Here is a 24,636-nt window from a genome sequence, read left to right as displayed (position 1 = left end):
CATCGGGCTCTCTGCTCGGCGGGGAGCCTGCTTCCTCCTCTCTCTCTGCCTGCCTCTCTGCCTGCTTGTGATCTCTCTCTGTCCAATAAATAAATAAAATCTTTAGAAAAAAAAAAAACAAAAAAAAAATAAAACAACAACAGGTAACAAGTATTGGAGAGGATCTGGAGAGAAAGGAAATCCTGCACTATAAATTGGTGCAGCCACCAAAGAAATAGTGGGCAGGTTCCTCAGGAAACTAAAACTAGAACTACCATGTAATCCAGCAATCTCACTTTTCTGGCTTTTCCAAAGGAAATGAAAACAGGATATCAAAGAGAGATCTGCACGCCCATGTTTACCGCAGTATTCACAATAGCCAAGATGTGGGCAAAGTGTCCAACAAACAGGTGAATGAATAAAAGCATGGCATTTATATAATACATATAAAATATATATATATTTATTTGGCATTTATATAATATATATAATACATATTATATATATATATATATATATATATATATATACACACACACACATTTATAAATATAATGTAAATCACTCAACCATGAGAAAGAAGGAAATCCTGTCATTTGTGACAACATAAAAGGAACTTGAGGGCATGCTGCTAAGAGAAATAACCAGGACTGAGAAAGATACTGCACAGTATCACTTATAAGTGGAATCCAACAACAAAAAGGTCGAACTCCTAGCAAGAGTGCAGAAGTGGTTGCCAGGGGCTATACGGTGGAGGAAATAGGGAGCCGTTAGTAAAAGGGTACAAACTTTCAGCTTCAAGGCGAGTAAGGCTGAGGATCTAACGTAAAATATGGTGACCATAATCAACAACACTGTACTGAGGAACAGGAATCTGTTGAGAGAGTAGAACTGAATGTTCTCACCAAAAACAAGTATGTGAAGAATGGATGTGTTAATTAACTAGACAGGTTAAATCCTCTTGCAACATAGACATGTATTAAACAACCACAATGTACACATTAATATTTTATAGTTTTATTAGTCAACTGTACCTTAATAAAGCTGAAATAAAAATTAAGAAGAAAAATAAAATTATAGGAAGTAAACAGAAACATTTAGTTTCAAGAGATATTTAGGTGTTAAGATCTTTCAGACCTGTGACTGAAACTTTATTTCTGAGACAAGCCAAACAAGATATCCATGAAGGAGTGATTCTTTGTTTAAAAAACTTCTTTATCTAACCTATGAAACCCCTTCAAGTTAAATTAAAAGTCTTAGTAATGATCTAGCATTTTGGACTGAACTTTCTTAGAAAACTGGAAAAGGTAGAAAATAAAGTCCCTGCAGATTACGATGTCATTTATATGGAAAGCATCATGAAAAGAGCAGAAAAAAATGTCAGCTGTAGGGCTGTAGATTTGTTTAAAGAAAGAGAAAAAAATCTGAGTTCAAAATTTGGCTCTGCAAGCTAAAAGCTACAAGCTTTATGATCTTAGCAAAGTATTTAACTTAAGAGTCTGTTCTCTGAGCAAAATAATTGACTGTTAATACTTGCTGGCTTGTGATAAGGATTAACGATAAAAATATGCAAAATCTAGAGTTGGGCTAGTGTTGAATATAAATAGTTAACAGATGACCTTATGTAGTAATCTTCTGCCAAATGTGTGGCTGGACACTAACAGAAATTCAGTATAAGACATATTACATAGTTATTCTCTACCTATTTTTATATAGGCATTGGATTTTAAAAAGAACATCTAATGTAGACCGTAGGTTTGACAACCTTTTGAAAACTTAGAAGTGTTTAAGAAGAAAACATAAATAAAAGTTTAAAATACAATATACATTATGCAAGAAAGAACTCAGAGGTGCCATCAACATAGCATAAAAGTGATGGAAGAACCAAATTCATGAGACAGTCCCAGGAAAATTCTCATTAACACTGAAGAAGGGGATACGTGCAAACATATATACATACATGCATCCATAATACTTACCATGAAGACATGTAGTAAATAAGACATTATAGTATCAGTGAGGGAATAGATAAAAATCAAACGAGTATCACTGGAGTAGAAAAGAGCCCCCCAAAAATGCTCAACTCAATGGAAAAAGGAAGTGTTTTCAACAAATGAAACTGAAATGACTAAAAATACAAATGTATAAACAGTAACTTATCACAAGCGCTATGTAAAAATTTAACAAAAAATGGATCACGGATCTGAATATAAAACCTAAAACTACAAGATTTCTAGAATAAAACACAGGAAAAATCTTGATCTTGTATTAGGCAGATTCCAGAGTTGGAATATAAAAACCTTCATCCACAGAAGAAAATACTGACAAAGTGGACTTAAAACCTATCCTCTTCAAAAGAACCTGTTAACAAAAAACTCAGCAACAGATTATGAAAAAATACTACAAAACACTACTGTTTTTCAGGGTTATGGTATAATATGTCAGCAACTTCCTCTCACAGGGTTTGATGAAGTTCTTTATACTATTTTTACAATTTTTCTGTAAGTTTGAAATTATTTCAAAATAAAGTAAAACATGAAAAGATATCAAAATGTTTAAAGAGAGAAAAACATGACTGGATTTTTAAATAATATTTTATTTATTTATCTGAGAGAGAGAGCACAAGGTGTGGAAAGTGGGAAGGGGCAGAGGAAGAAGGAGAAGCAGACTCCCTGCTAAGCAAAGAGCCAATGCAGGACTCGACCCCAGGACTCTGAGATCATAACCTGAGCTGAAGGCAGACGCTTAACCGACTGACCCACCCAATTGCCCCAAATGGATATCTTCTTCTTGAAATTTTCTTCATAAGAAATAAGGTGCATAGAATAAGACAGAGAAATCATGAAGGAAAACCTTTGACTTTTTTTTTTTCAAGATTTTAATTTATTTGTCGGGGGGCGGGGGGAGAGAAAGAGGTAGGCAGAGGGAGAAGCAGGCTCCCTTCTGAGCAGGGAACCTAAACAAATTCTGGGCTTGATCCCAGGACTCTGGGATCATGACCTGAGCCAAAGGTAAATGCTTAACTGACTGAGCCTCCCAGGCATCCTACCTTAATAAGTCTGAACATGTAAAAAGCAAACACTTGTGCATGCCAAAAATAAATGAATCCAAGGAAAAACAAAGAAAAAAATGTTTGTAAAGGACAAACAGCAACAATTTCTTTAATTGGAAAACCACAACACAAGACAAACACAGCAGTTTTAAAAAACAGAAAGTCAAACACCCAATAAACTAATGAACATGAGTCCTATGTTACTTGTAAATACAAATCAAAGCCACAATATAACATTTTTTCATTTAATAGAATAAATTTTAAATTGTTAATACTTAAGACTAATGAGAACAGGGAAACAAACACTCATTTACTGCTGGTGGGACTATAAATTGGTATTCAATTTAAAAAAGAAAATTTGGCAAAGTTCATGGAAACCTAAAATTCACTGAGCAATTCCACATGTACGCATTTATCCAATGGATAAAAATATACCCAAATATATGTACGAGGAAGCTGAAAGCAGTAGAACTGTGAGCACTCATAACAATGTCAATGTCCATCAAAAGGGGATGATGTTACACTTGCACAATTCCATACTATATTGCTCTAAAGTAAAAGGCAAATCTGTACATGCTAATATGAAGATATTTCTAACGTATATAAAATATGATAATGGTGAAAAAAATACAGGTTCAGAACAGTAAGTATAATGACAGGAATTTATGTAAATTTGAAGAACATAAGAGTACATATGTATATGTACACACATGAGCATGCCATAGCGTATGCCATAAACATTTTTGGGAAACCAGAGAAGTAGTAGTTAACAGCGTTACCACTGAGGAGAGTGACTACAAGCCAGACTAGTGAAGAAAGGCAGATTTATCATATAATTTTCTTTAAGATTTGCACCTTTCATTCTTTCATCATTTTCTCTTTTACAATGTAAAAAAAAAAAATTTTTTTTTTAGAGGTGGAGAGTAACATAGGGTGGGGGAGGCAGCGGGGAGAGAGAGAATCTTAAACAGGCTCCATGCCCAGTGCAGAGGCCGGTGCAAGGCTCAAATCTCACAATCTGAAATCATGACCTGAGCTGAAATCAAGCATTGGACACTTAACCAACTGAGACACCGAGGTGCCCCAACTTTTTTTTTTTTTTTAAGATTTTATTTATTTATTTGACAGAGAGAGAGAGATCACAAGTAGGCAGAGAGGCAGGCAGAGAGAGGGGGAAGCAGGCTCACCGCCAAGCAGAGAGCCCGATGTGGGGCTCGATCCCAGGACCCTGAGTCATGACCTGAGCTGAAGGCAGAGACTCAGCCCACTGAGCCACCCAGGTGCCCCGCCAACTTTTTTTTTTTTTAAAGCAGGCTCCATTTGCAGCATGGAGCCCATTACCGGGCTTGAACTCACAACCCTGCGATCAAGACCTGAGCTGAGATCAAGTTAGATGCTTAACTGATTGAACCGCACAGGTGCTGCTAAAATCTAATTTTTAAAGGTCTCTTGAAAATGAATTAAATTATTTTACCCAAAATTTGTGGGTAAAGTTGTCCAGTTTCTTTAATTTGCATTTTTATCAATTTTGTAAAAACATTACCTGAAATGGTTTGGCAGGGGCATATGTTTCAGTTGCAGGTGTGGGTTTCGGAATGCTTTCAATCAATTCCAGAATTCCTTGCAGTTTTTTATCTGAGATTCGTAGAGAAATCAGCGGTAACTTTCCAAAAATCTTGAATCTGTTTCAAAAAAAGGAATTATTATAAAGCAAACTCCATTCTGATTTATGTATACTATTTAAAAACACAACTGTTCCCCTTAATATACCCAAAAATAAAATGCAATTTTAAACTCTAAAAATTATCCACATACTCCATAAGACATTCCACAATCTCCACTCAAATTCCTATTTGGCCTACCGACCCATCTCATTAGGTGAACTAACCTCATTATTTTTCAGAGATTTTTTTGAGATTTTATTTATTTATTTTTGAAAGAGAGAGAGAGCGAGCGAGCGAGCGTAAACAAGCACAAGCAGGGGATGGGGCAGAGGGAGAAGCTGACTCCCTATTGAGCAGGGAGCCTGACTCAGGACTTGATCCCAGGACCCTGGGATTCTGACCTGAGCTGAAGGGAGACACTTAATTGACTGAGACACCCAGGCGCCCCAGAGATTTATTTTCTAACATTATTACATTTATTATCCCTTTTCTCTTTGCCAAAGACAGCTGACAATTAATCATTATTGTTTATTACATGACAGGCATTAAAGTAAGCATTGATATGCATTATCTTAAGTCCTCACAACCTATAAGGTAGACAACTGATTTCTGCTGTTAAAAAAACAGCAGAAATTGGGGCACCTGGGTGGCTCGGTGGGTTAAAGCCGCTGCCTTCGGCTCAGGTCATGATCCCAGGATCGAGCCCCACATCAGGCTCTCTGCTTAGCAGGGAGCCTGCTTCCCTTTCCCTCTCTCTCTGCCTGCCTCTCTGCCTACTTGTGATCTCTGGCTGTCAAATAAATAAATAAAATCTTTAAAAAAAAAAAAAAAAAAACAGCAGAAATCAGTTGCGTACATGGTTCCTAACAGGAAACTAATGCTTAGGAAGTTCAAATAACTTCTCTAAGAGATAATATATCTAAATCCTGTTTAAAAGTCAGATTAAGAAATTTTAAGACTTGGGGGCTGCCTGGGTGGCTCAGTGGGTTAAGCCTCTGCCTTCAGCTCAGGTCATGATCTCAGGGTCATGGGATCGAGCCCCGCATCGGGCTCTCTGCTAGGCAGGAAGCCTGCTTCCTCCTCTCTCTCTCTCTCTGCTTGCCTCTCTGCCTACTTGTGATCTCTCTCTGTCGAATAAATAAAATCTTTAAAAAAAAAAAGAAAGAAAAAGAAATTTTAAGACTTAAGAAAAATTACATGATCATATAAATTGATGCATGGCAAAATCCAAACACCTATCATGATAAAAAAAACTCTGAAAGAACTACAATAAAGGTGAGGTTCCTCAACTTGATAAAGAGTATCATCAAAAAACCTACAGCTACCGTATTTAATGGCAAGAAATTCAGTTTTCCCACTAAGACTACGTACAAAGCACAGAGGTCTCTCTGATCATTCCTTTTCAACACTATATTGGAAGTCCCTGTCAAGGCATTAGGACAAGAAAAGGAAATAAAAGGTATACAGAGTCTGTTCACAGATGACATGATCATCTATACAGAATATCTAAAAAGAAAAAAAAAAAGAAGGCGGCTTCAAGAACTAATAAGCCCTTTATCCAACAGTCAATTGCTTTCTTACATACAAACAATGGGCAAGTAGAATTTAAAAATTAAAAATAATACCATTTATATTAACACCCAAAAATATAATACTTGGGTATAAATCTAACAAAATATTTACAAGATCTATACAGAGGAAACTCAAACTCTGAAGGATGAAATCAAAGATGAAATGAATATAAATGAAGAGTGACTCCATTTTTATTTGTATTAAAATTCAATATTCTTCAGATGTTAGTTCTTCCTAAAATGATCCATGGATTCAATGTAATGAAAGTCAAAATCCCAGCCAACTACTTAATGAATATTGACAAAATGACTCTGAAGTTTAAATGGAGAGGTAAAAGATCCAGAACAGCCAACACAATATTTTTTTTTTTTTAAGATTTTATTTATTTATTTGTCAGAGAGAGAGAGAGGGAGAGAGAGCAAGCACAGGCAGACAGAATGGCAGGCAGAGGCAGAGGGAGAAGCAGCCTCCCTGATGAGCAAGGAGCCTGATGTGGGACTCGATCCCAGGACGCTGGGATCATGACCTGAGCCGAAGGCAGCTGCTTAACCAACTGAGCCACCCAGGCGTCCCCAGCCAACACAATATTGAAGAAGAACAGGGATGGAGGATGGACCCTCCCTGACCTCAAGGCTCACTATAAAGCCACAGTAAGCAAGACACTGGTATTGGCAATAGAATAGATAAATAGATCAATGGTCAGAAGAGAAAGCCCAGGAGTAGACTTCCATAAATACAGTCTACTGGTCTTTGCAAAGATATTCTCTTCAAAAACTTTAAGACTAATCTAGAAAAATGTTGCTAAGGCTGATGTTCAAGAGATTACTATTGTCTATGTTTTCTTTTAGGATTTTAATGGTTTTAGGTCTCATACTTAGGTCTTTAATTCATTTTTACCTCATTTTTGTATATGCTGTAGGGAAGTGGTACAATTTCATTCTTTGGCATGCAGCTGTCCAGTTTTCTCAACATCATTCTTTGAAGAGATGGTGTTCTCCTCATTGTATATTCTTGCCTCCTTTGTTAAAATTGACCATAGAGGTATGGGTTTATCTCTGAGGACTCTATTCTGTTGCACTGATCAATGTGTCTATTTTTGTGCCAGTACCATACTGTTTTGATTAGTATAGCTTTCAAGTATATCTTGAAATCTGAGATAGTGATAGCTCCAGCTTTATTCTTCTTTTTCAAGTCTGCTTTGGCCATTCAGGGTCTTTTGTGGTTCAACACAGATTTTAGGATTATCTGTTCTAGTTCAGTGAACAATGCCATGGATATTTTGATAGGGATTGTATTGAATTGGTAGATTACTTTGAGTTGTATAGACAATGATATCAATTCTTCCAAACAATGAGCATGGATAGCTTTCCACCTGTTGGTATCTTCAATTTCTTTCATCAATGATTATAGTTTTTAGAGTACAGGTCCTTCCCTACCTTGGTTATGTTTATTCTTAAGTATTTTATTCTTTTTGGTAAAATTGTTAACAGGATTTTTTTCTTAATTTCTCTTTCTGTACTTCATTATTAGTGTATCAAAATATAACTGATTCCTGTATATTATTTATCTGCAAGTTTACTGAATTCATTTATTCTAATGAATAATTTATTCATTTATTCAAATGAATAATTTAGTGGCATCTTTAAGGTTTTCTATGTATAGTTTCATGTCATCTACAAATAAGGATCACAGAAAATTGATAGAGATTTTTTTTTTAATATACCCCTTGCATCTACCCATGCATTGCCTCCTTCATTAAAAATATTCCCAAACAGGGGTGCCTGTGTGGTTCAGTGGGTTAAAGCCTCTGCTTTCGGCGCAGGTCATGATCCCAGGGTCCTGGGATCAAGCCCCACATCGGGATCTCTGCTCAGTGGAGACCCTGCTTCCTCCCTCTCTCTCTGCCTGCCTCTCTGCCTGCTTGTGATCTCTGTCAGATAAATAAATAAAATCTTAAAAAAAAAAAAAAATTCCCAACCAGAATGGTACATTTGTTGAAACTGATGAAGCTACACCGACGCATCATAATCGCCAAAGTCCACAATTTACATTACTGCACACTGTTGGGTGTTCTACGTTCTCTGGGTTTGGTCAAAGTGCATAATGACATGTATTAACCATTATATCATTTAGAATATATCATGTATTTTCATTGTCCTAAAAATCCCTTGTGCTTCAATTATTCATCCCTCCCCTACCTACCACCTTCAAGTCCTGGCAAGTCCTGATCTTTTAACTGTGTCCATAGTTTTGCCTTTTCCAGAAGTCATCTAGTGGAAATCATAGAACATGCAGCCTTTTCAGATTGGCTTCTTCCACTTGGTAATATGCATTTAATGTTTCTCTACATCTTTTCATGACCTGACAGCTTATTTCTTCTTAGTGAATAATATTCACTGTTTGATATGCTACAGTTTATCCATCACCTATTAACTGACATCTTGGTTGCTTACAAGCCTGGGCTATAAAGCTGAAATATAAAATTTATGTGTATAAGCTTTATATAAAAGTATGGATAAAACTGCTATAAATATATGCACGCAGGTTTTGTGTGGATCTAAGTTTCAACTCCTTGAGACCCAAAACCATAAAAATCCTAAAACAAAACAGACAGTAATCTCTTGTACCTCAGCCTTAGCGACACTTTTCTAAGTATATCCCCCCAGGCACATGAAACAAGACTACATCACAATAAAAAGCTTTTGCACAGCAAAAGAAACCATCAACAAAACAAAAATGCAACCCACTGAATGGGAGAAGATACTTGCAAATGATATAACCGATAAAGGGGTTAATATCCAAAATATATAAAGAATTTCTACAACCTGACACCAAAAAAAAACAAACAATCCCATTAAATAATGGGCAGAGGACCTGAATAGACACTTTTTCAGTGGAAACATACAGACGATTAACAGACACATGAAGACATGCTCAACATCACTCATCATATGGGAAACGTAAATCAAAACCATAATAAGATATCACCTGACACCTGTCAGAACAATTAGAATCAAAGACAAATAACAATTGCTCAGAATAGAGAGGAAGAGGAATCCTTATGCACCATTGGCAAGAAGGTAAATTTGGGCAGCCCTTGCGGAAAACAGTATGGAGGTTCCTCAAAAAATTAAAAACACTCTGTGACCCAGGAATTCTACTAGTGGTTATCAACCCAAAGAAAATGAGAACAGTAATTTGAAAAAATACATGCACACTTATGTTTGTAGTATTATTTATAGTAGCCAGCAGAAGCAACCCAAGTGTCTATCAGTAGATAAATGGATAAAGAAGTTATGGTACATATATACAATGGAACATTACTCCACCATTAAAAAATAATAATAATAATGCTGTTTTGCCATTTGTGACATGGAAACCCTAAAGGTATAATGCTAAGTGAAATAAATACCATATGATTTCATTTCTACATGGATTCTAAAAAACAAAAACAAAAAGAGACACACAGAGAATGAAGTGATGGTTACCAGTGGGAGGCGGAAGGGGGTTGGGCAAAATAGTAAAGGGCAGCGGGAGGTACAGGCTTCTGGTTATAGAATGAATAAGTCATGGGGATAAAAAGGTACAGCACAGGGAATACAGTCAAATGATACTGTAGTAGCCTTGTATGGCGACAGAAGGTGGCTACGCTTGCGGTGAGCACAGCACTAGAGAGGTGTCAAATCACTGTGTCCACCTGAAACTAATGCAACCTTACATGTCAACTATACTTCAATTTCTTGTGACCCTAAAACTTTCTAAATAGTCTTTTTTTTTTTTTGTAAGATTTTATTTATTTGAGAGAGAGAGAGAGAGAGAGTGTGTGAACACAAGCTGGGGGAATGGCAGGCAGAAGGAGAGAAAGCAGGTTCCCCACTGAGCAGAGAGCCCAACATGGGAGCTTGATCCCAGGGTCCTGGGCAGAAAGCAGATGCTTAAATGACTGAGCCACCCAGTGTCCCTCTACATAGTCTTTAAAAAAATAAAAGTTTAGAAAAAAGCTGTTATCAAAGAGTACATTTTTACTCACTATTTTTATCCCTGTATTTTTCCTAAAACTTAACTTTTTCAACTCAGACACATGACTAAGGTTATGAGTCTAAAAATATATCTGCATTTCTTAAGAAAATTACAAGCTTTCTTTTACCACCAATAGACTAAATACATGTAATTAGTTCCATCTATCCTAGTTTAACTTAGGTACATATTATGAATCTGTATCAATGTATCTAAACAACTTTTCAATTTTTTTTATACATACCTGTATAATGTACAACCTGAAAACGAGGGCACCAAAATACCATGTACCAAATAGGAGAGGACATCCTTTTATTTGCCTTGAAAGTTTTAACCTCAAATTTCAAAGGATGTTGCCTGATACCTTTACAGTTCCAGAGTTTTCTATAATACCATATTCACCTTATACTGCTCTGGCTCACTAAACTGAAATCAAGTGCTTCTCAGATTTGATCTTTCTAAATCATTTAGTTTCTGCCTTTTATTATTTTAGCTATACTTCTCTGATCCTAACCTATAGCAATTTTAGTATCATTAGAATACTAGCTCAAATGGCTTTCCCGGTATCTTTGCCCTTTTACTGGTGATGTCTCACTATATAATGCACTGGACTAGAAACTGGCAAAATATGGTCACTGGCTAATTCAATCTGTTACTTATTTTGATAAGTATTATTGGAACACACCCATACCTGTTCATTATGTATTGTTTATGGCTGCATTCATCCTAAAACAGTAGAGTTGAATAGTTATGATTAACAACATGAAATTTAAACCTAAAATGTTCATTATCTGGTCCTTTACAGAAAAAATTTGCAACTGTTACATTGGACTGATCTCTCATGATATTCCTCTATCTATCTAGATATAAGTATTTTAATCAGTTATTTCAGTTGTTTCTATACTATACATATTCTCTGCAATACAGGACATAAATTCTTCCTAATTGTATCCTAGTAAGTAGAGCAATCCAAAGCAATGTCCCTCAGAATAATATCAACTTCTTTTTTCTGGTACTCCCTAACTTTCTAGATTCCAGCATACATAGAAATAAGCTTAAAAGGAATCAATTCATACTCATGTTTACAAAAGGAAATCACATCCATCTTGTTTTTCACCACATATTGATAAACTTTACAAGAAGTATTACGCAACAATAAAACAGCAGTGGGACATCTGGGTAAGAACTAAAGAGCCCAAGCCGCGTATCTAAAAATCAAACTACACCTTGTGCTGGATTATGAAAAAACAGTGGAATGTGCAGAATGGCTTTCTTTCCTACTCTCTTTCTCAGGCCAAATTCCTGACATTCCTCTGCCTTAAGACTCTCAGAATGCAGTCTGATTTCCTAAAAGAAGACAGTCTAGGAGAATAAGATTTAGTACATTACACTATGTTTGCTAGTGGACATAGTCACTATACTCTGAAAAACAACAAAGAGCGGTGTAGGTCTCTTTCACCAGACGAGAGCAGTTAAGTAATAGCAGCCACATCCACAGCATATGGGAAAAGGCCAGGCTATTTACTGCTTACCTCCATCCTTCTCCCTATACTTCACACACAAAGCCTTGAGCTCGAGGAAGTCATTCAATCAATATTTACTTTAAATGTAAATGGTTTAAGTTTTCAAATGCAAGATACAAAATGACAGAATGGATGAAAAAAATGAGATCTAACTACAGGCTGTCTGCCAGAGACTCAGTTTAGATCTAAGGGCACAAACAGTTTGAAAGTTAAAGAACAGAAAAAAACATCTCATGCAAATAATAAATATAAGAAAATAGGAATAGCTTTAATAAAAGCAATCAGAAAAGATTATAAGTCAAAATCTGTTACTAGAGACAAAGGACATTATACAATGATAAAAAGGTAATTTTGCTATTAAGATATAAATTAAAACATAGATGCACCAACCATCAGATCAAAAATATACAAATCAAACACTGACAGAACTAAGGAAAGAAACGACCTACAGTCAGGAGACTTCAATACCCCATTTCAATATCTGATGTAACAAACAGAAGCCCAAAAAGAGGACGAGAACAATGCTATTGACAAAAACGGACCAAAAATAGACCAGAATACACATCTTTCGTAAATGCACACAGAACATTCTCCAGGACAAACCATAAAGAAGGCCACAAACAAGTGTCAAATTTTTTAGAGGTCTGAAATCATTGAAAGCATCTTTTCTGATCACAATGGAATGAAACCAGAAATCAAAAGAAGGAAAATGTAAAATTCACAAGTATGTGGAAATTAAACAATACACATATTAAACAATAAGTCAAAGAAGCAAGTACAGGAAAATGAGAAAATATCTTGAGACAAGTAAAAATGAAAACACAGAATAATATTTATAGAATATACCAAAAGCCATACTGAGAGAAATGTATGGCTGTAAACACTTACATTAAAAAAAAGCTCTCAAATCGACTAACTTTACACCTTAAGAAACTAGAAAAAGAGCAAGCTAAACCAAGAGTCAGCAGAAGTAAGGAAATAAAGAGCAAAGAGAACCAAAACAGACAACTGAAAAATAACAGAGAAGTTCAACAAAACTGGTAAGTGATTCTTCAAAAAGATGAACAGAGTTGAACTTTTAGGAAGACTGAGAAATAAAAGAGAAAAGACAACTAAAATCAGAAATGAAAGCAGGGGCATTACTACCAATTCTACTGAAATAAGAATGATTATAAGATAGCTATGAACAATTTTACACCAAACTGGATAATCAAGATAAAATGGACAATTTTCTAGAAACCTAAACCTACCAAAACTCTAAACTGTGAAAAAACAGAAAACCTGGAAAGACCTATCACTAGTGTGGAGATTGAATCAGTAATCCAAAATCTCCCAATAATGAAATGCCCATGATTAAAGGCTTTCACTAGTGAATTCTAGCAAACATTTGAAAAGAATATAAATTCTTCTCAAATTCTTTAAAACACTGGGAGAGAAAGGAACACTTCCTAACTCATTTTAAGGCCATGATTACTCCGATACCAAAGTTAGACAAAGACACTTCAAGAAAACTATAGACCAATATTCCTTATGACCACTGATCCAAAAATCCTCAACAAAATTCTAGCAAACAAAACTCAACAGTACCTTAAAAGGATTATACACCATGACCTGTAATTTATTCCTAGAATGCAAGGATGGTTCAACATGTGAAGAGAGATCATTATAATACACAACATTAATATAATGAAGGAAAAGAAACACACAATCATTTCCTCTGCTGAAAAGTATTTGAAAAAATTCAACACACTTCTATGATAGAAACATCCAACAAATTAGCAACAGAAGCTAACTACATCAACATAATAAAGGTCATATATTAAAAAACCCACAGCAGGGCGCCTGGGTGGCTCAGTGGGTTAAGCCTCTGCCTTCAGCCCAGACCATGATCTCAGGGGAGAGCAGCGGGGAGCCTGCTTTCCCCTCTCTCTCTGCCTGCCTCTCTGCCTACTTGTGGTCTCTCTCTCTCTCTGTGTCCAATAAAAATAAATAAAATCTTTTAATAAATAAATAAAATAAAATAAAATAAAATAAACCCACAGCTAACATACTCCATGATGAAAGACCAAAACCTCTTCCTCTATGCTCAGGATAAAGGATGACTGCTTAAATCACTTCTATTCAACATAGCACTGGAAATTCTAGTGAAACTAATTAGGCAAGAAAAAGTTAAAGGCATCCAAATTGTAAAGAAAGTAGTAAAACTGCCTTTGTTCAAAGATAAAGTAATCTTATATGTAGAAAACCCTAACAATTCCACACACAGACACACACAAAGAAATAATAAATGAATTCAGCAAAGTTATAGAATATTAAAACCAACTCAGAAGAATCCACTCCTATACAGTAACAATAAACAGTCCAAAAGGATATTAAGAAAACAATTCTAGGGCGCCTGGGTGGCTCAGTGGGTTAAGCCGCTGCCTTCGGCTCAGGTCATGATCTCAGGGTCCTGGGATCGAGAACCGCATCGGGCTCTTTGCTCAGTAGGGAGCCTGCTTCCCTCTCTGCCTCTTTGTCTACTTGTGATCTCTCTCTGTCAAATAAATAAATAAAATCTTAAAAAAAAAAAACAATTCTATTTACAATAGTATCAAAAATAAACTTAATCACAGAAGTAGAAGACATACATTGCAAACCATCAAAATGCTGCTGAAAGCAGTCATAGAAGACACAAAGAAATGGAAAGATATCTCATGTTCGTGGATTGGAAGACTTAATATTAAGATGTCACTACTCAAAGCATTTACAGATTCAATGCAATATATATCAAAATCAAAGTATCTTTTATAAAAACAGAAAATCCACCCAGTAATTCCTAAGGAATCTTAGAGGATGCCAAATAGCCAAAACAATCTAGAAAGCAAAGTTGGATAATTCATACGCCTGATTTCAAAACTTACTACACAAAGCTCTAGTCATCAAAACTGTGTGGCTCTGGTATATGGACAGAAATAGAGACCAAGGAAATAGAACAGAAAACCCAGAAATAAACCATCACAAGCATGGCCAAATGATTTTCATAACAGTACCAAGACTATTCAATGGAGAAAAGATAGTCTTTTCAATAAATGGTGCTGGGCAAACCAGATATCCACATACACAAGAATAAAGCTGAGGCCATACCTTATACCATATGCAAACAATAACACTAAATCTATCAAAGATCTGAACATGAAAGCTCAAAGTATAAAACTCTTTGTAAAAAGGATACAGGAGAAGTTTTAGGACATCGAATTTGAAAATAATTTCTTGGCTATAACACCAAAAGCAAAGAAAACAGACAAATTGAACCTAGTATTTAAAACTTCTATGCATCAGAGAACACGATCAAAAGAGTGATAAATAAGGCAATCCACAAAATCAGAGGAAATATTTGCAAATGATTTATCTGATAAGGAGTTAACATGCAGAATATAATTAAAAACAGAAGTCTCCTGCAACTAAAAAAAAAACAACAACAACAAAAAAAACAAAGATGGGCAAAGGACTTGAAAAGATATTTCTCCGAAGAAATATGTAAATTGCAAATAAGTACCTGAAAATTACCTAATCAGTAATCATTGGGAAAATACAATTGAAAACTCTAATCAGATACTATTTCATATGTATTGGGGAGGACTGTTTTTAAAAATAAGAAAATAAGAGATGGTAAAGAGGTGGAAAAACTGGAACCCTTGTGCACTGGTGGTGGGAATATAATGGTACAGCTGCTATGGAAAACAGTAGGGCAGTTCCTCAAAAAATTAAAAATAAAATTATCGTAGGATTCAGCAATTCCATTTCTGGATATATAAACAAAAAAATTTAAAGCAAGGACTCGAACAGTTATTTGTATATCGATCTTCACGGCAGCACTATTACAACAGCCAAATTTCATTGGAATAATCCAAATGTCCATTTGATCCATAATATGCAATGAAATATTTTTCAGCCTCAAAAACAAATGAAATTCTGATATATGCTATGACATGGATAAACCTTGAAGGCATTATGCTATGTACAATAACTCAGACACAGAAGGACAAACATTGCATGGTTCCATTTATGAAAGGTACCCAGAGTAGCCAGATTTGTAGAGAGAGAACAATCAATCATGACCTCCATGGGCTGGGAAAGTGGGGCATTATTATTTAATGAGTACAGTTTCAGTTTGAGAAGATGACAAAGTTATGGAGATGGATGTGAAAGTACTTGATGTCACCGAATTGTACACTTAAAAATAAAGTTTATCTTACATATATTTTACCCCCCCATCAAAAAATCAATGAGATATGGTATTCCCTTAGAAAATCTACAATCACATGAAAGAGACAATACATACTTGGGCATCCTTATATCCATGAAAACCATGGCCTTCGAGAGCTCCACATTAAAGTGCATAGGTACCAAAACATGCTGTGTAGATACATTGAGTTTTCGTGCTTCTCTCCAATTATCACCTAATTATGGAAAACAGTACATGTTTACTTATTAGCACACATGTAATCTGAAACACACATTAAACCTAAAATCACTAATACTTTGTAGTCATATACTGCATGGTATAGAAAAATCTTCCTACATCTACACAATCTTTTTTTTTTTTTTTTCTTAAAGATTTTTTTTATTTATTTATTTGACAGACAGAGATCACAAGTAAGCAGAGAAGCAGGCAGAGAGAGAGGAGGAAGCAGGGTCCCCGTTGAGCGGAGAGCCCGACGCGTGGCTCGATCCCAGGACCCTGAGATCATGACCTGAGCTGAAGGCAGAGGCTTTAACCCACTGAGCCACCCAGGCACCCCCATCTATACAAATCTTAATGCTTCAGGTACACAAAATCAGCAGGTAAATTGTTTCCCTTTCACTGCTTCAAAGACTGTTTCAACAGGAAAAGGCTTATTAAAAAACCAAAAACATAGTTTAACCAAATCTACTGTGCATCCATTTAGTCACTACACCCAGCAGATACATAACCGCCCCCCTAGCCCCCAAAATGGCTCTAAGGCAATAAAGAAAAAGGAAGGTAGAGAAAAGTACAGTTCTTTTGTATTAATGAAAGCTACCATTTATTCAAGATTTCTAATAGGCACTGCTCCAGGCAATGTTTAAATTTTCATTTAATTCTCACAATGATGTTTAATCATCTCATTTTAGAAAACTGGGACTCAGAGGAATTTTTAATTTGCTTATGGTCAAAAGGCTATATAAGTTGAAGTTTATATCCAGCTCTGCTAACATGAAATTTGTGTGGTACAATGTATCTTCATATACATTACACTTTGAACCTAATTATTCTGGTAAGAAAAAGTAAAATGAACTATTACAGTTTTATAAATTCTAACGGTATCAGGATTAGTGAAATATTTCCTTCTATTCTCAATTTATAGAAAAAAAATATTTAGAAGGGTTTCAGTATTTATCAAGAGAGTTTATGACAATTACAATTACCTAAAGTAACCCCAATGCCAAAAATACATTACTCTAAAAAAGATATAATTATTTAAGAACAGTTAACACTTACAAAAACAATTCTAAATAATTCCAGTAATTTTCAGCAATAATGGAATACTTTAAATTTTTCTTCACAAAGCATCACAACATCTTAAATATTAAGTACACTTCATGGACTTCAAAAATCAATGACCAAAATGTACTAAATATACCACAATACTGTTATTTACTCCTTGGAAAAAAACATTATGGGTTTTCTATAAATACTTTATATTTGCCACCCACTACACTTCTGGGCTTTTTCTACACCAACCAGAATATGCTAAAAATGGAAATCAAGTTTATTATCCCAAATTGAACATAAAAATAATAAAAAATGTTCCAGAAATATACAATTTAATACTTTTAATAACCATTACTTTGGATTCTCATTCTCTTTTTATTAGTTCGCTCAGATAATTAAAATTTGAGCATATATATACAGTTCTCTAAAACATCCATCAATCCAACTGTTGAATTATCTAAATGTTTATTAACACTCCAGGAATTTAGAAACAGGATGACACAGTAGAAAAAGGGCTCAACTAGTCTTGCGTCTCTCTCACTATCTACTTTTAGTGGCTCTTGACAAGCTAATTTCTGGCTCTGCTGACTTCATCTAAAAACTAGATTAACAGCAAAGACTCCATCAAAAGTGAACGGGGTAAAGATAGGCCTGTGATACCCTCCTCAATCCTCCTAACATCCTCCTCTGTCTTTGTGCGGCTGTTTATGGCCTGGAGTGTCAGAGGCCCCAGGCGGGAATGCCTCTGGCTGTGAGCGGCCTCTTGTGATTGTCCTATATAAAACAAATATTTTAAATATGTGCCAATGTCTTCCAACCTTGTCCAAAGGATTTCTCAATCTCAGCACTATTGATACTTGGGCCAAATAAGCGTTGTGGAGTGGCTTTCCTCTACAATGTATGACATTTAGTAGCATCCCTGACTTCCACTCACTAGATACTAGTAATGCTCCTACTTCTCACCTGTGACAGTCAAAAATGTCTCCAGACACTGACAACGTCTCTCGAGCAGTAAAATCAAATACCTGAGATACTGTTCCTAGACACGGTCTACTATTACTTCCTACTCAAAAGTATACAAGTTTCATTTTTTTTTTTAAAGATTTTATTTATTTATTTGACAGACAGAGACCACAAGTAGGCAGAGAGGCAGAGAGAGAGGGGGAAGCAGGTTCCCTGCTCAGCAGAGAGCCCGATGCGGGGCTCGATCCCAGGACCCTGAGATCATGACCCAAGCCAAAGGCAGAGGCTCAACCCGCCGAGCCACCCAAGTGCCCCTCATTTTTTTAAAAAATAAGATTTTACTTATTCATTTGAGAGAGAGCAGGAGAGAGAATGGGGAGGAGGGGGCGAGGGAGAAGCAGCCTCCCTACCGAGCAAGGAGACCAACACAGGACTCAATCCCAGGACCCTGAGATCATGACCTGAGCCAAAAGCAGACACTTAACCAACTGGGCCATCCAGGCATCCCCAAAATATAAAAGTTTTAACATATTTGGGAGGAAGGTCTTCAGAGAAATTGTCTAAAAACCTAATCATTTCAGAAAAAAAAGAATCAATAAGTAATGCATTATACACTTACCAACTGTGCTGTAAAGCAGCTGTATGCTGGTAAGCTGAACGTCAAAGGAATCGTAAGCTCTCTGCATGATCTCTTCAAGACTGGCCCCACCTGCTTTCATATCTGGCAATTCCGAACGACTTTTACTTGTCACCTTCGAATTAATTTTAACAGTTTAGATGATGCAAAATACTTCAAAATAAAAACATAAATTTTGTTATCTTTAAGACTGTAACACAAAAATTTAATAGAAGATAAAACAGACTCACAAGCTGACATGTAAGGGTAACAGAAATGTCTTTATCCATGACGTGTATAACGAGAAGACCAGGGACAAAGTGAATTTTTACATATTAAGTTATATTTCTCAATTATGTAATTAAAAGAGGAAAACCAAGCCAGCCCTGGAGAACAATACATTTGAAACTTTTTTATATCTGATAAGAAGTCTTTTTATTAAAAAACAAAATTAAAAGACAAAAGCAGCCTACAAAATGTTTCTATGTCACAATCACAGATATTTAGATAGTTTTATAAGAAGAAGAATCCAGAATTAAGTATTAGGGTAGCTGAACTGTAGTCCCAACTCTGCCATTTAGACAACCTCATGCAAGTTATATTTGCACCATCTCCTCTTTGGTGTACTATACATAACTACTTTTTTCACTTAAACATCCTGGAGATCAATCACTCCACAGTATATAAAGATCTTATTCATTCGTGTGTGTGTGTGCACGCGCCTTAACATTTTCACCTCTAGTTTATATAGCCCATGTGCAGCAGACTGTCAAAACTGATTATCTCTAAAGGGTAATGAATTTTAGATAACAGGTTAAACAAATTGCCTAATGTCACAAAACTAGATAGATACCTTATTCATGACTTTATGCTCCTGCTACCACACCACACTGCCCTTGAAACAATTCTATAACCAAAGTCAAATGTAAATAACTGTATAAATTTTATTATAAACATAAATCCAGCAAGCTTCTATGTAATTACCAAGTGAAGAATAAAAACAAAGAATAAAGGATAATGTCAATATCAAGGAAAGGCACATATTTGTTAGGTAGCTAGAAAAGCTTTCCAATATTACCTATCTTTCTTGGGTCTTTAAATCTTATAGCTATTTAATATACATTTAATGATCTAGAGCAGTGCAGTCCCACAGAACTTTCTATGAGGATGGCATTGTTCTCTATCCGAGCTGAAATAACAGCCCCAGGCACTTAATACCATTAAATTCTTGTATGTGGCTAATGTGACTAAAGAACTAATTTTTTATGTCATTTAAATTTAATCAGTGTAAACAACTACATGTAGAGCCAGTGAGTACAGAACAGTGCAGATCTAAAAACAAAGAAAAAAATTATTCTCTACTTAAAACTGAGGAAGAAAAAGTGTACATAATTGGATGGAAAAGGAAATGACTTAGGTAAATGCAATTAGACTGTTCCTCAAACTAGGATTATTTAATAGAAATATTAAAATGTCCAATAAATAAATAAATAAATGTCAATATATACAGTTATATACACAAAAAAATTCAGAAGGACAAAGATTTGATTATTTCCAGAATCCCTTCCCATTTTATGTATTTTCATTAGTCAAATAGTAAATTTACATTGAAAAGGAAATAATCTCTTCAAACATTACTCTCAAATTCTATAAATATAATTCCTAGTTTCAACCCGAACCTACAGAATTCAAAATGACCATTTTGGTATCAGAAATATAGGAAAACTAATGAAACTTCACATTATTTATTAGAAGGAAAGAGACTTATCAATCCTACAATCTATCATAAAGCTAATAATCATAATAGCAAATCAAGCTGTTTAAAAAACAAAACACATTTTAAACAGGGAAACATCTTAAATATTATAATATAGGGCAAATGTTAGCATATACCTTTAGATGACCAAGATCCAAAAGAAGAAGATTTGATGTAGGGCTAAAAATTCCATCTTGTGGGATAATAACATATGAAGCCTTCAAATTAATTTTGAGATCAAGAACTTTCTGTGTTTCAATAATATACAGTAGACCTGCAGAAAATTTAAATTGAAAATGTGAAGTATTAATTTTAAAAATACCTTAAGCAATGTATCTTCAACATAATGTAATTTGTTAATCAATGTATGTATACACTCCTAATTAAATATAACTGGGTACAAAATTGTAATGATTCCTCAAAGAAATGTTTCTGACCCACAAATTCAATTTGGGTAAAACCAGGGACATAAATATCTAAAAAATTATGTTTCCTGAAACATTCAGTAAGCTTGGAACTTAAGTACAGAACTGACTCACAGCATAGTTGTTCGTTTTCTTTCCCCCAAATTATCTGTATTCAAACACAGACAACACCACTTTACTCAAGTCTGTTTGCTGAGTGAGTCAGGTACAACAGTCCCAAGAAGCTGCCAGAAAGGATAATCTGGCATTCAATATTCTTGGTCTCACACTGTTAAGCATTTCTCTACCCTAATTTCCATCTCCACTGTAAGACTTCCTCAACCAAAATAATCTGTGTCATGTGTTCCTGACTCTACAAATCCAAGTCCTATACTCCCTGGAAATCTCACCTTAGGCCTTACTTTCAATGAGAGCTTTCTGGATGCCAGGTCACAGTGATCTGTCTAGTTTGTTTCTTAACAGAAGAGGGGGATGTTGAATATTGGGTTTTGGATATAAGTCTACTGTGTCTCTCCTCTACTTCCCACTGCACTTAGAACAAAATCTGAATTGTTTAAAAGGACTTTCAAAGTTTTGTTTTACTGACACTGTGCCTGCCTTTTTAACATCATTCCACTACCCCTCGCGTACTACATTAGGACCAACGTAGCCTTCTGGAGCTGCCAAAATCACCCAATTCTGTCCCAGGCTGGGACCCTCACATTTTAACACTGCTATGAAGGTTCTTCCTTATACTCTTCAGCTGGGTGGGTCCTACACACACACACACACACGCATACACACATCTGGTCTTAATGTTACTTTTTCAAAGAGCTATTCTCTGACCCTATCATCAAAACTATAAGGAGATATTCTCATTTCCTTCACAGCATCTGGGCCTATTAGAATTTGTTTCCTCCATAAGCTCTAAACTTACCCATGTGCCTGCTCCATGAAAGTGGATCTGAGCATTTTTTATACTTTTCTGTTGCAAATTAGTACTAAAGGAGATAGGAAACCCTTGGTGAGACACTGCAGGAAGACAAAGTGTTGCTTCCTGGTGTCAGTGTGCTCGCTCAGCCAATATCCTACAATGATGTGACTTTCTCCAAAACCAGGCACATGCTGTGCACAAATACCAACAGCATCCAACAGCCATCCTTTCCCTAAAAACCCCCTTCACTCAGTGTCACAGCAGAACGCATTCAGTGAGACACTGTCCCAGGAACAGCTTCCCCATCACATCAGAGGGTAAGTCCAAGTAAGTTTCAGAGAGCAAGTTTCCAGCCACTTTCCCCAACATGGCATGAAATTCACTCCTTGGCGAAGACAAGGATATCCTGCCAGGGAATGCAAGGTCAGTGTGATGGCAGTGGGTACTTCTTACAACTACTCTTCCTGTGTTCTTTAAAATAATATTTTTTAAGTGAATTTTAAATTTTTTAAGTAGATGACACTTAGTTTTATGTCTGTCCTATCTCATCACATCCATCAAAAGGCAAAAACTACATCTGTTTTTATCACTACTTTGTTCTCCAAAACTTAGCACAGCATAAATATAGATTTGGTTCATGATAAATATTTGACTGAGTAAATAAATGAGACCACTGAAAAAAATAAATGACTACGATCCTATCAAAGAGCCTTATTTTTCAAATGAAGGGTTTTCATAAATGACCACATCTGTCAAAACAACCATATTTGACAACAGTAACTAATTACATGGTTATGTTCTAGAAGCTGATCCTCCTACTTGACAAAAAGGAAAAGATCTGAAAACCTTCACTCCTAAGAATGAAGAAAATAATACAAGAAAGATATCAGGTTCTAGAGGAAGAGGATAATAAATAGAGGCTAATATTGAAAGAAAAGTAAAAGAAAAGATTGAGAGAATGAATAGAGAAAAGAACCAAAAAAGATAAACTATGTAACAGATGAATCTCTTCCCAAATTGGTAAATTTTAGCTTTCTGGAAAAATATTAAAACATATTATTCAGTCTCCATGAGGCAGCAAACTGGGGATGGAATCCTAGATGGGACAGTGTGGTGTCAGGATCCTTGGAGTCACAGGAAGACTGGGGGTGCCTGAGTGCAGCAGAGTTCCTAGACATCAGAACAGGGAAGCTGGCTACTACATGTGATGCCAGGAGAGGGCTCTAAGCTCAGGGTTGCCATAAACTGCGACCATGGCACGGTCAGGTGACTGCTCTCCAGAAGGGGCCCAGTAAGTGGCAGAACCAGGGAGACCCTTCTTTCTCCCCAAGGGGAGCAGTACAGGAGAGCGCTGCAGGAGTCTGCAGGGTTTGGAGACTCAACACGGGGTGGTGTACCTGTGACAGAAATGCTCAGCCACAGGCTGGGTGAGGATGGAATACAGCCAGAGGCCAGGGAAACAGGAGTGACGGACTGCTCTTCTCTGAGGGGTCAGTGAGGAACGGGACCCTGAGCTCTCGGCTCCAGGCCAGAGATTGGCAGGCTGCTGTTTTCATGTTTTCATTCTCATCCTCTAAAGCTGCACAGAAAGCCTTCAGGAAACAAAAGCCACAGAGAGCAAACGGGAGCACATTACTTAACCTGGCTCCCTGGCAAGGGCGGTACAATACCACCTGGGGCAAATATACTGCAGAATGAAACCAACAGGCCCGTCCTCCAGAAGATCAGCAAGAACATCCAGCCAAAACCAAATTTACCAATCAAAGAGAACTGCAAAACTCCAGCACTAGAATACAGCACACAGAACTCATGGGTTTTTTTCCCCCATGATTCTTTAATCTTCCAATCTTAATTTTTTTAACTTTTTTCTCATTCCTCTTATAACCAATTTCTTATCTTATCAACTCCTTTTTAAAAACTTTCTATAAGGATGCCTGGGTGGCTCACACAGTTGAGGGTCTTCAGCTCAAGTCATGATGCCAGGGTCCTGGGATGGAGTCCCACATGGTGCTCCTTGCTTGACGGGGAACCTGATTCCCCCTCTGCCTGTCACTTCCCCTGCTTGTGCAATATTCTTCCTCTCTCTCTGACAAATAAATAAATCTTTTTAAAAAATCTGTCATTTTTAGTTACATTTTATCCCTTCTTTGTATTTAATTTTGTGTATATATGTTTTTCTTTTGTACAATCTAGGGATGCAGTAACTTTTCTAACAGAGCAAAATGCACCCAAAATCTAGTGTATAGCCCTGTTCTATTCACCTGTCTGATCATATTTGTTTTTCTTCCTTTTTTTGTTTCTTTTTTTATTTTTTCATTTTGTTAAAATTCTTTTTTGCTTTTCATCTTTATAGTTACATTCTCTCCTTTCAAAATATTTAATTTTGTTTATATATATATATGTATGTGTGTGTTTTTCTTTACAATTTTGAGATGTAGTCCCTTATAACAAACTAACCAAAATACACTCAAGATACAGCGTATTGCTCTGTTCCAGTCACCTGTTTATAACCCTTTTTTCCCCTCTTGTTTTTTTCCTCTTGTTTTTTCTTGACTTTTTTCATTTTCACAGTTAGAGTCTATCCTTTCATTGTATTCAATTTTAATCTTGTACATGTATAAGTTTTTCTTTCTTTACAATTTTGGGATCTAGTTTTCTG

At 35.9% G+C, this 24,636-nt stretch overlaps 1 protein-coding gene across 6 annotated transcripts in view; it reads right to left on the bottom strand.

Annotated features, from left to right (window-relative positions):
- The window catches only part of LOC111153487 (vacuolar protein sorting 13 homolog A), a 225,743-nt gene that overhangs the window by 144,053 nt on the left and 57,054 nt on the right, over positions 1-24,636 (bottom strand). For all 6 annotated transcript variants that reach the window (XR_002641007.1, XM_022512530.1, XM_022512531.1 and 3 more), the window contains exons 20-23: positions 20,777-20,913; positions 18,887-19,019; positions 16,132-16,249; positions 4,575-4,713 (exon numbers count right to left, since the gene is read on the bottom strand). Coding sequence is in view for 5 of the 6 variants with exons in the window: in XM_022512530.1 (XP_022368238.1) it covers positions 4,575-4,713; positions 16,132-16,249; positions 18,887-19,019; positions 20,777-20,913 (527 nt within the window). In the remaining variant the exon portion in view is untranslated. The remainder of the gene's footprint in view (positions 1-4,574; positions 4,714-16,131; positions 16,250-18,886; positions 19,020-20,776; positions 20,914-24,636) is intronic.

The sequence above is a fragment of the Enhydra lutris genome, unplaced genomic scaffold (assembly GCF_002288905.1).
Source record: "Enhydra lutris kenyoni isolate GAN:26980312 unplaced genomic scaffold, ASM228890v2 scaffoldscaffold33, whole genome shotgun sequence".
In the NCBI taxonomy this organism is placed as follows: domain Eukaryota; kingdom Metazoa; phylum Chordata; class Mammalia; order Carnivora; family Mustelidae; genus Enhydra; species Enhydra lutris.
This window is presented reverse-complemented; position numbering and strand designations above follow the sequence as displayed.